The sequence below is a fragment of the Emys orbicularis genome, chromosome 15, assembly GCF_028017835.1.
Source record: "Emys orbicularis isolate rEmyOrb1 chromosome 15, rEmyOrb1.hap1, whole genome shotgun sequence".
NCBI lineage: Eukaryota > Metazoa > Chordata > Testudines > Emydidae > Emys > Emys orbicularis.
Genome location: NC_088697.1, coordinates 31,377,750 through 31,392,847, shown reverse-complemented (window position 1 = coordinate 31,392,847; position 15,098 = coordinate 31,377,750). Strand labels below are relative to the sequence as shown.

Genomic DNA, 15,098 nt, shown 5'->3' with positions numbered 1-15,098 from the left:
CAGGGAGAGGATAAAGCCCAGTGCGGTGCAGCTACCCTGAATGTAGCCCAGTGGGGTTGGAGGCCAGGGAGACATGATGGCAGCTCTGAGTGGGAAAGGACACGGATGAGGGCAGCTTTAGTGGCACAACAAGGGGTTCAAGCTAGTGCATCCTGAACAAACTGGTTCTCCAAGGTGCTTGGAGGTCATCAAAGCTCCATAGCGCACATTGATCTTCAGGTCTACCAGCATCTACAGCTAATCTATTCTGCCTCTCTACTTGCATTGAGCTGATGTATTTTCTCTTTAATCTTCTTTGCCCTTCCCTTTGGCAGCAACTAGATAAGAGATCCCCTCATGCTCTACCAAACTAGCTGGATAGCATGTGGGAGACACCTCAAACTTCAAAATATCATAACCAGCCTCCTTCACTGTTTCCTCCAGAACCTCCTTCTCCAGAAAGAGGCAGGGAAACTTGTGTTGGCCAACTACAAAATGACAACACTTCATTGTGGTCACCATCAGCAAGTGACCCCCTGGCTTTAACAGGGAGCTGACATTCTTCAGTGCAGCACGGTAGGTACTCAGGTCTTTGCAATTTGTTCCCAAACAGTAGCACAAGAGCAGGCAGTCAGCAGGGGGCAGAGAGGCAAAGGTCAGAGAGTTGAATTTGGTGACATCACATTCCAGAACCTGCTTGACCGTTCTTCGTAATTTCTCTTCCTTCTCAGCCCACTTTTTCCTGGAAAGATAAATATAACACTGAAGAGAAATGTGCTACTATTGTGCCAAAGAGCCCTTCATATCCAGGACCAGTGCACACAGTCAATATATCTGCAATCGGCTCAGTGGATGAGTTACATAGTCACATGAAATCTCTGTTGGGTGGAATTCACCTGCTTAAGGTCAGATTTTCAGAAGAGCTCAGCTCCCATTTAGCCAGAGTTGGTCACACTTTATATGAAGCTCCCATTTCTAATGGTTTTATAAGGGTTAATAAATGACAAATCTGCAAATCTGTAGAAAATGGTGTAAATCGTGCACCATTTATTCACCCTTTATAGCCCTTCATATAAATGGAAGATTATATAAAGTGTGGCCAATAATCTAAGGAGCTCAGCACCCCGTGTGCTCAGCTGTTTGGAACATCTGGCGCTTACGGCCCATTTTGAAGGCTAAAATGGGAGTGAAGGGAGGTCTAATCCTGAAGTGTTTGCCACTCTGCAGTGAGGGAATTTACCCTTGTAGGAGTAAACCTTGCTCTCGTAAGCGTTGCAAGTTCAAGCTCTGAGTCTGCTGAATTCAGAGGAATCCCTTGCTAGCAGTAGCTGGAGGGGAGTCCTGGTTCCAGACTTCTCTTAAATTTTTCCTTTACTTCAATCCAATCCACTTCTTTCTTTTTATACTTATTTAACACCACCTAAGGTGACCAGATGTCCTGATTTTACAGGGACAGTGCCAATTTTTGGGTAATTTTCTTATATAGGCTCTTATTACCCACTACTCCTAGCCCGATTTTTCACATTTGCTGTCTGGTCACCCTAACACCACCATAACACCATACATAATAATTATTAGGAAAAAAGCACCCCAGGGAAGGAAGACCAAAAAATTAAAAGGGCTTTTAAAATATTTTTAGTTGAACTGTAACAGAACTAGGTCTCCCTCCCGTACCTGTCCCCTTCCAGCTCACACACGTATTTCACCACCGGAGTCCAGTCAAACGCTCCTGGCTCTTTCTTTAGCCATTTCTCCAGTTCCTGGCAGTTCCGATCCATATAGTTTGTGACGATGATCTCCTTGAAGGACTCACAGGCAGAGAGCAGTTCGAAAATGGTGGGCGCAGAGCCAATACGAATCAAGGTGTTGCCTTTAACACCATCTGGTTTGGAATGCAAAATACCTGTGTATCAGCACATACAGCAGCAGAAGATGGGAGAGGAGGAGGTTTGGGGGGCCAAGGGTGCAAGCTGGACAATTTCCCCTCTGGGTTTATAAAGGGTTTTAAGAAGGCCAGTTCCAGGAGAGGTAAAATGCAGCGAAGGACCCCTGACTGGCTTCAAGACTGAGCTTGATAAGTTTATGGAGGGGACAGTATGATGAGGTTGCCTCATAAGCAGGTTGAAAAGGATTAGATTTGTATCAATAAACGTCAATAAACGTTGATTTCACCACCACATACAAACTGACTAAAAAGCATTTCCATTGATAATAACTGAAATATACAGCTAGACAAAGTAAGCGAAATCCTGCTCCAGAACTTATTTGACTTGGATTTAAGGTATTTAGCTGTAAAATATTTGGCATGTGATATTGACAATTGGTGTTTTAAAGGTTATAAAACTTTAACGTTTTAAATCTCAGTGTCTACTGTCATAAAATAATTGTTGTCTGACTCCCTCCCCACCCGAGTGTCATATAATTTCCCACAAGTGTGAAAATTTAAATCAATAAAAATAAAGAAACTTAAAAATAAACATTGATCTTATCCATTAAAATTATATATAAAAAAAATTGAATTCTGCCAATCCTGCCTGTAAGTCAGATTTTTAAGCCTTCTCTCTTTTTTTATTGCTCTCCCCGGGCCTTGTCTCTTTTTTGTCCATATCTTTCTTAAAGCTGGCACCGGGAGAGCTCATCTCATCTTTCATTTGAATAAATAAATTCAATTAAAGCTAGTTTCTAGCCTGAAGAGTTGTGGAGAAAGCTTAAAAAAATAACAACCCGAAAAGCTCAAGATCCAGAAGGCACCGAAACAAAACCCAAGATGTGTTATCTTTAACATCTGTTATTTAAGCTCACTTGGCTCGGAGTTAGCAATACCCACACAGCCCAGGTAGCTTTAAAAGTACATTCTACAGGCCCACAAGCCTAGACACACGAACAGCTTGGGAGAAAGTCCCTCTTTCGGGGACCGCTGGGGAGCTCCTTGACTGCTGACTCCTGGCTCAGTGGCACGAGCCGGCTTCTGATCTACCACCAGCCATTGGTCATCGCAATGCTGGGACCAGGGCTTGCTGGGGAATGGCACAGAGCTCTACTGCATGGGATGAGGAGCTGCTCAATCTTGTAGGGAGACTGTACTTAAGGCACAAACGAGTAAAGGAGGATTTGTTCTGTCCTGGTCTGTGCCATACCCGCTGTCATCAGTGATGTCGCCAACCACTGCACCCTACAGGACCCTGTGCACAAGCCCTGATGCATGCTCTCGCCCCCCCCTCCTCTCCCCTCTTCCATGCTGCCACGATCCAGGTGCACCTTCTCCACTGTTGATTCTTCAGCCTGTGGTGTCCCCCATTTTATGCTTCATCTCAGACTCTCCGATTGACTTTGGGAGACCCATCTAGGTCATTAGCACAGCCCAGTGTTGTCATTGCACACACTAGAGGACAATACTACTCTCAATGCACCTATTGTGCCAGGCTTTTGTAATGAGGATGACCAGCTGTGGCCCATCACACCAAAAAGCAGGGGTAGAAAGATAATTAGGGAAAATCTCCTCTGCTAAAAGAAATCCAGATCTACACAATCATGTTTCCAGCAACACGCATCCCACTATAAAACAGCCTTTGTGCAAACAGAATGGCACAAAACACACCCGACTCACCCAAAATGAAGGTCTTAAAGAAGTTTCTCAGAAGAAACATCAAAATATCATTGTTTTCACTGCTTGTGGACTCAAAGGAATAATACGTTTTCAAATAATCATTTGGATCAAAACGTGTCTCAAAAGCTTCTTTCTTAGTGCGGCTCTGGTCCATTTTGTCTCTTGAGTTTGCAAACATTCAACTGCCCGGCTGTTCCCTTTCTGGGTTAATATGGGGATCCTCAGCTCTTCCCAGCCATGGCTCCACCTTCTTTTGTCCAAATATCAGATTACAGGCTTTCTCCACAACTCCCTCACACGGCCCTGTGACCCGGGGTGCCCGGGGCTGCCCTCACTGAAAATGCCAAGGTCAGGCCAGGCTGCAGAAGGGAGAGCTCAGAGTCCCCAAACTAGTGGTTAACACTGAAGTTAAACTCACCAACCAGTCACAGACTGTATTTCTGATCTCCCACGCTGGTTATCAAGAAGTGAAAAAAAAGAAATCCTCCAACCCCCTTATTGCATTCCAGTTCTCTGGCTCCCAATCAGCACCTAGGTCCAGTACAGTGAGAAGTTATTTAAAAACTCTGCTCACATATACCAAATGTTCTTCTGACCCCATAGGGTCAGCCACATTACCAGGTCAATATTAGTTTGGATCCTACCCAAAATACCATGCTGCCAGCCAATCCTTTAGTGTCTAAAACTAAAGGCTTATTATAAAAAGTTGTTATATGATAAAGCACTCAAATACATACAGAGACTTCCAAGTCCATATACCATGTTCTTAGGAGTATTGGTGAGTTTGCTGGCTTGGAAGTCCCTCTGGAACACATCCACAGCTTGGATGGGTCTTTCGGTACTTTGTTTAGAGCTTCATTTGTAGAAAAGTTACTCCAGTTATTACATGCCTTGCTGACTCATAAGGTGTATCCCTTGCCTTCTCTCAAGGCAGATGTACAGCAGATGATCCTTGATGGACCATCGAACAGGTTAGGCAGTGCTGATGCCAAACTGTCTGGGGGTGTCATCCAGAAACACAGCACAAGTTTGGAAATACAGATATACCCAACATATCTATTAGTCACAATACAAAAGTGATACAAACATATAAACAAGGTTATCGGACTTGGCAAATCAGAACATGTTCACTGATACCTTACACAGCATATCTAGCATGACTCATTCCAATTTTATAATATTGGTGTTAATAATATCATAAATGATCACCATAATACATAGAATGTCACAGCCCCCAACTCCAGTGTCTCCCCAACCATTCATGAACCTTGAACCCTTTTCTCCCCTGGGCTGATTTTTCTCTTACTCACACTGGCTTCCTCCAAGAGAAGTACAAAGTGGGATTCCCTGACCTTTCTTGTGGACTCTGGCTCCTCTCTGAGCCCTGGCTATCAGCAGAGAGAGAACTGCATCATCTCATTCTCCTCTCTAGTTACTGGGCAGGTGCTGTTCATCCCAGCATGGCTCTGCTTGTAGGTTCTGATGCCACAATAGCCTGTGATGGTGGCACTGCTGCAGGATATCCAAATGCAGCACAATCAAACCAGGAACAAGCAGTACATGGCAGTGGTGGGGATGTTGTGGTGACCTGGTTGCACAGTTACATACATCCTGGCAGTCCCCAATATGCAAAGCCCTTAGCACAAGGGCCAAGGGATTTCAGAGAGGTTACAAAAGGCTCTATTTGCAAAATTTGGAAGGTGCAGATGCAGTCTTGTATGCTGAGGCCAAGACCCTCAGTCTTACAGCTGTTGTCACAGCCTAGAACAGGCAGTGCTGGGGGACACTGCTACAACTTGAACGTTGCCCACATCCTAGTTTGCAAATCTTCTGGCCACATACGGGCGTATGGCCCTCAGGAGTCAGAGTCTGGGCATTGAATGCACCCAGTAGGGGAAGCAGTGGGGAGAGGCCGGGCTGACCCTGATCTTACAAAAATTAACCCCGTCTGTTCTCCAAGGAACATACTCCTTTCTGGGAGAGTACATTAGTCTTTATAGGCACCCCTGATTACGTGCACAGCACTACCTTAACCAGGTTGATCAGCCTCCACCTGCCCTCCCTGACTTGGCTCTCAGAAAGGCAAGGTGTAGGTGTTGGCTAGGAAATGGCAGAGCATGTGAGAATCCTGATGAGGTGAGGTATCTGCATGTGGTGACTCACGTAGCATCCAAGTAGCAAAGCACCAGTCGACCCAGCCAGCTGCCTGACTGTCACACACCTTTTCTGGCTCATGGTGAAAGGGCTATTGTGACAATGCTCAATAGATACAACAGTCTGAATACATGTGATGTAACAGGCTAAAAACTGAGGTTGTCACCTAGGCTTGACCCCTTTTCAAATAAGAACTTCAAGTTCTGGCCCAGTGCAGTGGGAAGAGTCCCCTTACGTGCCCTGCTGCTGGTCAGGGATAGTCAGCACTTGATTGCAGTGCCCAGTAGCTGTACACAGATGGTGCATTGTCAAGAAACAGGGCATGGCTATGGCTCACCTTCCCTCCAGCATTGCACATGGGAGTACCCTGGGTCCAAGGCGGGGGAAGAAATAAAGCAGCAGTGTTGCCTCATCTCATGATAATTACTGTGAGTCTCGCAGTATTTGGCATTTTTTTTAAGTTCCAGCTGTAAAGTACCTTCCAGGTGGCCACAAGCCCTGGAGCATGAACAGCCCGGGACAAACACCCGCTGCGAGTGGCACCATGGAATCTACTTGACTGCGTGGCAGCTCCTGGCTTGATGGCCCACACTGGCTTCTTTAATATCACCGACTCATCCGTGCAATTCTGGGACTAGGGCTGGATGGAGGATTGCATGGAATGAGGAGCTGATCACGCCTGAAGAGAGACTGTATTCCAGGCAATGGGTGAGATGGGATAATTTACTCTGCCCTGGTTTGGGCAGTGAGCACCATCTCCCATGCTCTCTCTGACCCCTGCACTCTCCCCTTTACGCTGCCATGGCCCGATACTGTTCCACCTCCCCAGTGTTGATCCTTGGACTCTGAGCAGCCCCAGTTTTATGCCTCCCCTCATACTCTCCCATTGACTGTGGATGACCCACCTGACTCGTGGGCACAGTCATGTTGTCACAGCACAAACTGGAGTTGTTGGCCATTTTTCTGGAGGACACTGTTACCCTCAATGCAGCTGTGCTGACAGGCTCTGTTAACAAGAATGACTGACCCATCCCATCCTACCACCTGGGGTGAAAGGTAACTAAGAAAATCTTCTTTGATAAAAGATAAATCCAGGTCTGCAATCATGTTTCAGTTAAAATATCTCCAGCTATAATGTAGCATTGGTGTAGACAGCGCAGAGCAAAACACAGCAGAGATTCACCATCTAAGAATAGCTAATAGCCTGGTGGTTTGGGCAATCAGCGGGGGTGTGGGAGAAGTTTATGTCAGTGCTTTAAATAAGGCAGACCAGGAGCTTGAACCTGGTTTTTCCAGGTGAATGCCCTACCCCTCAGGCTACTGGCAAGTCTGGGCTAGGTCTTTCACTACCACTAGTTATTTGAGAAAAACTTGAAAAGTCTCAGGTCCCTCGCAATGCAGAACTGGAACATTTCTGAAATGTCGTAAATTTGGCCATAACAGGAAAGCATTTCTCACCCATTTCTATTCACTATCTCCTGCCTATGTCTGGTAGCTTAACGGGAGATAAACGTATCTGGACATTACAGCTTACACAATGGATCTGTGTCCTGCCCTCTGATCCTGCTGGATACCGGTAGTCCTTCCGGTTGACACTTTAACCCCTTATTGCACATGCAAATTGCATTCTTCATGTATCCATTGGGGAGTTTCATTCTTCACACTGAGATAGATTCTTGCAGAACCCACAGGAAGCAATAAAGTAGTTGTTGGTGGAAGAGAGGGGGAATGAAATATACCTGAGTCAGTGTTTAAGGGGAAGCTTCAGGGGCATTGGGGCAGGGCACGTGAGCAAGCTACAGGCTCTCACTGAGCCGCTGCTATCATTTTTGGTGATACGTGATGGATCCCCAAGAATGCATCTGCCAAATGCGCAGTAATGGTATCTGCGACATCTTTTCACCTGTTTTACCTGTATTCTGCAGCGGTGGGAGGTGTACATTGGCTGTGATTTTCCCCTTTTGGGGAGCGAAAAAGTGTAGTGGTATTTCACTCAACTTTCCTTTTACATTCAGCATTGAGACTCTGCTTAGGAGGGTTTTCAGGAGAGAATTTAGATCCTTTCACTTGTGTCCCATTAAGAAAAGAGAGGACTGACTCAGGGTCTGTCTACACAGGGATAAAAGACCTGCGGCATGGCCGGGGCTGCTCTGGTTCCAGAGCTCGGGCTCCAGTCCAAGCCCAAATGTCTATGCAGCAATTTTTCAGCCCTAGAATCCAATCCCCATGAGCCCTGGTCAGCTGACCTGGGCCAGCCTCAGGTTTTTTATCCCTGTGTAGACATAGTGATATCGTTTAAATCCAGATGTATTAACCTGTAAATCTCCTTCTGCAAAGGTAATAATAAGAGCTGGAACCAGATATTATTGCATATGGGAAACAGATCTTTATTAGGCAAGCACCGATTGGGTGGAGATTACAATTATTCACCAAAACAAATCATTCATCCACCACCATGGCCCAATGCAGCTGTCAGGCCCCAGCCAATCAGTTCAAACGGATCAATGTTAAAATCACAGCGAGGTTATAGCCAGTATTGAGGACGATGTGTACAGTGTGAGCCATGCTCTCAATGCCGGGAGACAAGACTCCCAAGGAGGCAGGATGGCTGCCCCAAGGAGTTTACAGTCTAATGCAGATGCATAGAAAGGCACAAAGCTAAACACGTGACATGGGAGCGAGTTGCAAAATTTGGGGTAAGAGAGGAGTAGCTCAACCCATTATCAAATGGAGCTATTTGCAGAATTTGAATCCAGAGGCAGCTCAGGGGTAGAACCTCTGTTCCTAAAAGTCTGGGGTGGTTGGGCCTGTAGATGTGTTTTGATCCTCTTTCTAAACCTCATCGAAACCCAGCACTGACTGGGCCCAGTCCTGCACCACTGAAGCGAATGGAGTTTTGCCACTGACTACTGGGAGCAGGCTCCAGTCCATTAGCAGTGAGAAGAGCTTTGTATGATTCATTATGTAATTATTATTAGCTGCACAGCTGCAGCATGGCCTAGGCAAAACATGGCAAGAGCAGGGAGAGGATGAAGCCCAGTGGGGTGCAGCTGCACTGGATGAAGCATAGTGGGGTCGGAGGCCAGGGAGACATGATGGCAGCTCTGAGTGGGAAAGGACAGGGATGAGGGCAGCTTTAGTGGCACAACAAGGGGTTCAAGCTAGTGCATCCTGAACAAACTGGTTCTCCAAGGTGCTTGGAGGTCATCAAAGCTCTATTGCGCACATTGATCTTCAGGTCTACCAGCATCTACAGCTAATCTATTCTGCCTCTCTACTTCCCTTGGGCTGATGTATTTTCTCTTTAATCTTCTTTGCCCTTCCCTTTGGCAGCAACTAGGTAAGAGATCCCCTCATGCTCTACCAAACTAGCTGGATAGCATATGGGAGTCACCTCAAACTTCAAAATATCATAACCAGCCTCCTTCACTGCTTTCTCCAGAACCTCCTTCTCCAGAAAGAGGCAGGGAACCTTGTGTTGGCCAATCATATAGTAATTACACTTCATTGTGGTCAGCATCAGCAAGTGACCCCCTGGCTTTAACAGGGAGCTGACATTCTTCAGTGCAGAACGGTAGGAACTCAAGTCATTGCAACTTAATTCGAAACAGTAGCACAAGAGCAGGCAGTCAGCAGGGGGCAGAGAGGCAAAGGTCAGAGGGTTGAATTTGCTGACATCGCATTCCAGAACCTGCTTGACCGTTCTTCGTAATTTCTCTTCCTTCTCAGCCCACTTTTTCCTGGAAAGATAAATATAACACTGAAGAGAAATGTGCTACTATTGTGCCAAAGAGCCCTTCATATCCAGGACCAGTGCACACAGTCAATATATCTGCAATTGGCTCAGTGGATGAGAGTTACATAGTCACATGAAATCTCTGTTGGGTGCAATTCACCTGCTTAAGGCCAGATTTTCAGAAGAGCTCCGCTCCCATTTAGCCAGAGTTGGTCACACTTTATATGAAGCTCCCATTTCTAATGGTTTTATATGGGTTAATAAATAACACAGGCATCTTACAGACACAAATACAATGCGTCGTAAATGTTTGGTTATCAGGAAATCTGTAGAAAATGGTGTAAATTGTTATAAGGTATCTATTGATCTGTTGGGCCCTGTAATAATTTTGAGCAATAGACTAACCCGTTATTAAAGCTATTCCGCTGGTTAGGAAAGATAGAAAATGTGGCAAAAGACCAGCTTGGCTTAACCACGAGATCTTGCATGATCTAAAAAATAAAAAGGAGTCATATAAAAAATGGAAACTAGGACAGATTACAAAGGATGAATATAGGCAAACAACACAGGAATGCAGGGGCAAGATTAGAAAGGCAAAGGCACAAAATGAGCTCAAACTAGCTACAGGAATAAAGGGAAACAAGAAGACTTTTTATCAATACATTAGAAGCAAGAGGAAGACCAAAGACAGGGTAGGCCCACTGCTTAGTGAAGAGGGAGAAACAGTTAACAGGAAACTTGGAAATGGCAGAGAAGCTTAATGACTTCTTTGTTTCGGTCTTCACCGAGAAGTCTGAAGGAATGCCTAACATAGTGAATGCTAATGGGAAGGGGGTAGGTTTAGCAGATAAAATAAAAAAAGAACAAGTTAAAAATCACTTAGAAAAGTTAGATGCCTGCAAGTCACCAGGGCCTGATGAAATGCATCCTAGAATACTCAAGGAGCTAATAGAGGAGGTATCTGAGCCTCTAGCTATTATCTTTGGAAAATCATGGGAGACGGGAGAGATTCCAGAAGACTGGAAAAGGGCAAATATAGTGCCCATCTATAAAAAGGGAAATAAAAACAACCCAGGAAACTACAGACCAGTTAGTTTAACTTCTGTGCCAGGGAAGATAATGGAGCAAGTAATTAAGGAAATCATCTGCAAACACTTGGAAGGTGGTAAGGTGATAGGGAACAGCCAGCATGGATTTGTAAAGAACAAATCGTGTCAAACCACTCTGATAGCTTTCTTTGATAGGATAACGAGTCTTGTGGATAAGGGAGAAGCTGTGGATGTGGTATACCTAGACTTTAGTAAGGCATTTGATACGGTCTCGCATGATATTCTTATCGATAAACTAGGCAAATACAATTTAGATGGGGCTACTATAAGGTGGGTGCATAACTGGCTGGATAACCATACTCAGAGAGTTGTTATTAATGGTTCCCAATCCTGCTGGAAAGGCATAACGAGTGGGGTTCCGCAGGGGTCTGTTTTGGGACGGGCTCTGTTCAATATCTTCATTAACGACTTAGATATTGGCATAGAAAGTACGCTTATTAAGTGTGCGGATGATACCAAACTGGGAGGGATTGCAACTGCTTTGGAGGACAGGGTCATAATTCAAAATGATCTGGACAAATTGGAGAAATGGTCTGAGTTAAACAGGATGAAGTTTAACAAAGACAAATGCAAAGTGCTCCACTTAGGAAGAAAAAATCAGTTTCACACATACAGAATGGGAAGAGACTGTCTAGGAAGGAGTACGGCAGAAAGGGATCTAGGGGTTATAGTGGACCACAAGCTAAATATGAGTCAACAGTGTGATGCTGTTGCAAAAAAAGCAAACATGATTCTGGGATGTATTAACAGGTGTGTTGTGATCAAGACACGAGAAGTCATTCTTCCGCTCTACTCTGCTCTGGTTAGGCCTCAGCTGGAGTATTGTGTCCAGTTCTGGGCACCGCATTTCAAGAAAGATGTGGAGAAATTGGAAAGGGTCCAGAGAAGAGCAACAAGAATGATTAAAGGTCTTGAGAACATGACCTATAAAGGAAGGCTGAAAGAATTGGGTTTGTTTAGTTTGGAAAAGAGAAGACAGAGGGGACATGATAGCAGTTTTCAGGTATCTAAAAGGGTGTCATAAGGAGGAGGGAGAAAACTTGTTCACCTTAGCCTCTGAGGATAGAACAAGAAGCAATGGGCTTAAACTGCAGCAAGGGAGGTCTAGGTTGGACATTAGGAAAAAGTTCCTAACTGTCAGGGTGGTTAAACACTGGAATAAATTGCCTAGGGAGGTTGTGGAATCTCCATCTCTGGAGATATTTAAGAGTAGGTTAGATAAATGTCTATCAGGGACGGTCTAGACAGTATTTGGTCCTGCCATGCGGGCAGGGGACTGGACTCGATGACCTCTCGAGGTCCCTTCCAGTCCTAGAATCTATGAATCTATGAATCTATAAAACATGTACTCACCATTTATTCATCCTTTATAGCCCATTCATATAAATGGAAGATTATATAAAGTGTGGCCAATAATCTAAGGAGCTCAGCAACCCGTGTGCTCAGCTGTTTGGAACATCTGGCGCTTACGGCCCATTTTGAAGGCTAAAATGGGAGTGAAGGGGTGTCTAATCCTGAAGTGTTTGCCACTCTGCCGGGGGGGAAATTACCCTAGTAGGAGGAAACCTTCCTCTTGTAAGCGTTGCAAATTCAAGCTCTGAGGCTAGGTCTACACTACGGGGGGGGCGGGGGGGGGGTGGTGTTTCAACCTAAGATACGCAACTTCAGCTATGTGAATAGCGTAGCTGAAGTTGCGTATTTTAGGTCGACTTACCTGGCTGTGAGGACGGCGGCGAGTCGACCGCTGCCGCGCCACCGTCGACTCCGCTTCCGCCTCTTGCCGCGGTGGATTTCCGGAGTCGACGGCAGAGCCATCGGGGATCGATTTTATCGCGTCTTCACTAGACGTGATAAGTCGATCCCCAATAGATCGATTGCTACCCGCCGATCCGGCGGGTAGTGAAGACGTGCCCTGAGTCTGCTGAATTCATAGGAATCCCTTGCTAGGGGTAGCTGGAGTGGAGACTTCTTTTAAATTTTTCCTTTCCATCAATCCATTTCTTTCTTTTTATACGTATTGAACACCACCATAACACATAATAATTATTAGAAAAAAAGCACCCCAGGGAAGGAAGATCCACAAATTAAAAGGGATTTTTACATATTAGTTTTAGTTGAATTGTAACAGAACTAGGTCTCCTTCCCATACCTGTCCCCTTCCAGCTCACACACGTATTTCACCACCGGAGTCCAGTTAAACGCTCCCGGCTCTTTCTTTAGCCATTTCTGCATTTCCTGGCAGTTCCGATCCATATAGTTTGTGACAATGATATCCTTGAAGGACTCACAGGCAGAGAGCAGTTCGAAAATGCTGTATGCAGCACCAATACGAATCAGGGTATTGCCTTTAACGCCATCTGGTTTGGAATGCAAAATACCTGTGTATCAGCACATACAGCAGCAGAGGATGGGAGAGGAGGAGGTTTGGGGGGCCGAGGGTGCAAGCTGGACAATTTCCCCTCTGGGTTTATAAAGGGTTTTAAGAAGGCCAGTTCCAGGAGAGGTAAAATGCAGCGAAGGACCCCTGACTGGCTTCAAGACTGAGCTTGATAAGTGTATGGAGGGGATGGTATGATGAAGTTGCCTCATAAGCAGGTTGAAAAGGATTAGATTTGTATCAGTAAACGTCAATAAACGTTGATTTCACCACACACACACAAACTGACTAAAAAGCATTTCCATTGATAATAACTGAAATATACAGCTAGCCAAAGTAAGAGAAATCCTGCTCCAGAACTTATTTGACTTGGATTTAAGGATATTTAGCTTTAATATTTTGACATATGATATTGACAATTGGTGTTTTAAAGGTTATAAAACTTTAACTTTTTAAATCTCAGTGTCTACTGTCATTAAATAATTGTTGTCTGACTCCCCCCACCCGAGTGTCAATGGCACAGAGCTCTACTGCATGGGATGAGGAGCTGATCAATCTCAGAGAGACTGTACTTAAGGCACAAAATATTAAAGGAGGATTTGCTCGATCCTGGTCTGTGCCATAACCGCTGTCACCAGTGATGTCGCCAACCACTGCACCCTACAGGACCCTGTGCACAAGCACTGATGCATGCTCTCCCCCCACCCCTCCTCTCCCCTCTTCCATGCTGCAGCGATCCAGGTGCACTTTCTCCACTGTTGATTCTTCAGCCTGTGGTGGCCCCCATTTTATGCTTCATCTCAGACTCTCCGATTGACTTTGGGAGACCCATCTAGGTCATTAGCACAGCCCAGTGTTGTCATTGCACACACTAGAGGACAATACTACTCTCAACGCACCTACTGTGCCAGGCTTTTGTAATGAGGATGACCAGCTGTGACCCATCATGCCATAACGCAGGGGTAGAAAGATAATTAGGGAAAATCTCCTCTCCTAAAAGAAATCCAGATCTACACAATCATGTTTCCAGCAACACGCATCCCACTATAAAACAGCCTTTGTGCAAACAGAATGGCACAAAACACACCCCACTCACCCAAAATGAAGGTCTTAAAGAAGTTTCTCAGAAGAAACATCAAAATATCATTTTTTTCACTGCTTGTGGAGTCTAAGGAATAAAAAGTTTTCAAATAATCTTTTGGATCATAACGTTTCTCAAAAGCTTCTTTCTTAATGCGTCTCTGGTCCATTTTGTCTTTGAGTTTGCAAACGTTCAACTGCACGGTTGTTCCCATTCTGGGTTAATATGGAGATCCTCAGCTCTTCCCGGCCATGGCTCCACCTTCTTTTGTCAAAGTGTCAGATTACAGGCTTTCTTCACAACTCCCTGGGGTGCCCGGGGCTGCCCTCACTGAAAATGCCAAGGTCAGGGCAGGCTACAGAAGGGAGAGCAGATACTCCCCAAACTAGTGGTTAACACTGAAGTTAAACTCACCAACCAGTCACAGACTACTTCTGATCTCCCACACTGGTTTTCAAGAAGTTTAAAAAAAAGAAATCCCCCCAGCCCCCTTACTGCATTCCTGTTCTCTGATTCCCAATCAGCACCTAGGTCCAATACAGTGAGAAGTTATTTAAAAACTCTGCTCACATATACCAAATGTTCTTCTGACCCCATAGGGTCAGCCACATTACCAGATCAATATTAGTTTGGATCTTACCCAAAATACCATGCTGCCAGCCAATCCATTTGTGTCTAAAACTAAAGGTTTATTATAAAGAGTTGTTAAATGATAAAGCACTCAAATACATACAAAGACTTCCAAGTCCATATATCATGTTCTTAGGAGTATTGGTGAGTTTGCTGGCTTGGAAGTCCCTCTGGAACACATCCACAGCTTGGATGGGTCTTTCAGTACTTTGTTTAGAGCTTCGTTTGTAGAAAAGTTACTCCAGTTACTACATGCCTTACTGACTCATAAGGTGTATCCCTTGCCTTCTCTCAATGGGTCATTTGTACAGCAGATGATCCTTGATGGATCACCTAACAGGCTAGGCAGTGCTGATGCCAAACTGTCTGGGGGTGTCACCCAGAAACACAGCACAAGTTTGGAAATATAGATATACCCTACATAT

At 45.0% G+C, this 15,098-nt stretch overlaps 2 protein-coding genes across 2 annotated transcripts; both read right to left on the bottom strand.

The window, feature by feature from the left end:
* Nucleotides 1–285: 285 nt before the first annotated feature.
* LOC135889328 (nicotinamide N-methyltransferase-like) lies at nt 286–3,740 on the bottom strand. The gene is made up of 3 exons (XM_065417186.1): nt 3,587–3,740; nt 1,654–1,861; nt 286–721 (listed from the first exon to the last, which is right to left on the bottom strand). Exons 1-3 carry the CDS (start codon nt 3,738–3,740, stop codon nt 286–288), a joined length of 798 nt encoding a protein of 265 aa, XP_065273258.1.
* A 5,304-nt stretch (nt 3,741–9,044) lies between these two features.
* On the bottom strand, nt 9,045–14,212 carry LOC135889345 (nicotinamide N-methyltransferase-like). Its single transcript, XM_065417206.1, has 3 exons — nt 14,059–14,212; nt 12,735–12,942; nt 9,045–9,480 (listed from the first exon to the last, which is right to left on the bottom strand). Exons 1-3 carry the CDS (start codon nt 14,210–14,212, stop codon nt 9,045–9,047), a joined length of 798 nt encoding a protein of 265 aa, XP_065273278.1.
* Nucleotides 14,213–15,098: the final 886 nt, after the last annotated feature.